This window comes from Propithecus coquereli, unplaced genomic scaffold, assembly GCF_000956105.1.
Source record: "Propithecus coquereli isolate 6110/MARCELLA unplaced genomic scaffold, Pcoq_1.0 Scaffold158, whole genome shotgun sequence".
Lineage (NCBI taxonomy): Eukaryota > Metazoa > Chordata > Mammalia > Primates > Indriidae > Propithecus > Propithecus coquereli.
Window position 1 is genome coordinate 2364163 of NW_012140302.1, and position 1603 is coordinate 2365765.

The following is a 1603-nucleotide window of genomic DNA, read 5'->3' on the forward strand; positions in this document are numbered from 1 at the left end:
TTTGAGGACGTCGCTGTGACCTCGGAAGTGATCCTGAGAGGTCAGGACAGCAAGATGGCGGCGCGGACAGTGTTCGGAGCTGTGTGCCGGCGCCTCTTGCAGGTACGGGGCGGGCTGGGGAGAATGGGCAGGCTTACGAGGACAGTTGCCACTAAGTCTCGCTGCCACCCGCTGTTCTGCCCATCATGAGTCTGCCCGATATTCATCCCTCACCTCGAGCCGTTTACAGCAAGGTGGCGAGAAAGGGGCTAGTTTTATCTAGAATTTTCTCATGGAATTAACCATCAGTTAAAGAGTCAAGGCGAAAGTAGAATCGTAGAGTGTCAGAGCTAGAAAAGATATTGTACTTCCTATGCTCCAGAACTTCTTTCACGTTTTCAAAATAAACTGAGGCTCAGAGAAGACAGGAAACTTTCCTCATGAAAATTAGGGACTGAACTGGCGCAAGATCTCAGACACTTCCCGTGGAACTCTGTTGAGATGTGCTGACATCCAGGGATTGTGAGTTTTAGATGAAGGTTCTGAAGTCAGAGGGGAGTGGGTTGGGTATCTTCTGCACGGTTCTTTGGAGAAGAAGCAAAAACTTAAGTAGCGATTCTCAAACTTTTTGGCCATGGGACCACTTTACACCTTTAGGATTGAGGACTCTAAGAGCTTTTGTGTTTGTGGGTTTTAGCTGTCTGTGTTTAGCTTTTTAGAAAATAAAACTGAGAATCTTAAAATTACGTATTCGTTTAAAACTAACATTACTTCTTAACATAATTAGCATTTTATGGTAAATAACTATATTTTCCAAAACAAAAACAAATTTAGTGAGGAGTGGCAATGTTTTTACATTTTGACAAGTCTCTTTAATGTCTGGCTTAATAGAAGACAGCTGGATTCTCATTCAGTCTTTTGCTATATCCCACCTCTTGCAGCCACAGGAAAACGACACTGGTGAGAGGATGAGAGTGGGAAAGTTGTAAATAACGTCATAATATTACTATGAAAATAGTTTTGATTTTCTAGACCCCCCTGAAAGTATGTCAGAGACCCCTGCCCGGAAGTCCTCAGACCACACTACGAGAACCACTGTTTTTAAGAAGAATCAGATGGTGTTAGGGGTTGAAATTTTTAACTACTGTACTAAGAGAAACTTATCCAGACAGTCTTCCTTTCAGCTCCCACCTCAGAAAATAAAGAAAAAAAATTTAAGAACCTCTTAAGGTTGATTTATGGATATAACAGCACTTTAGTCTCCCACTTTTTAAAGCAGAGGTTTGTAGTGGGAGAACATGACTGGGAAGCGTCATATTCTTTAGGCCTGTCTTCCTTTTTGCACAACTGGATTGTGGACTCACTGGCATAAATGTGGAGAAGGGATTTTCTATGTGATTATGTATAAAGAATGGCGAATGCTTCTTACAACTTTGCATTGTGCCTGCTTTCCTTTCTTCTTTGGTTTTTCCCCCTTGATCCAAGGAAGAATACGGAAAGTTTTGATTTGTCTTCATCTTGGGAAACGAGAGGAAGAAATACAATAAACTAAGAATAGCCTTCTTTTTTTTTTTTTTTGAGACAGAGTCTCACTCTTTTGCCCGGGCTAGAGTGAGTGCCATGG

The 1603-nt window shown here is 41.8% G+C and overlaps 1 protein-coding gene across 3 annotated transcripts in view; it reads left to right on the plus strand.

Moving 5' to 3' along the window:
• The window catches only part of MRPS10 (mitochondrial ribosomal protein S10), a 9127-nt gene continuing 7524 nt past the window's right edge, over positions 1-1603 (plus strand). Inside the window, exon 1 of one of the 3 annotated variants that reach the window (XM_012640917.1) lies at positions 1-102. In XM_012640917.1, coding sequence (XP_012496371.1) covers positions 55-102 — 48 coding nt within the window. In that variant the 5' untranslated portion in view covers positions 1-54. The remainder of the gene's footprint in view (positions 103-1603) is intronic. The other 2 variants (XM_012640918.1, XM_012640919.1) reach the window with 2 other exon arrangements.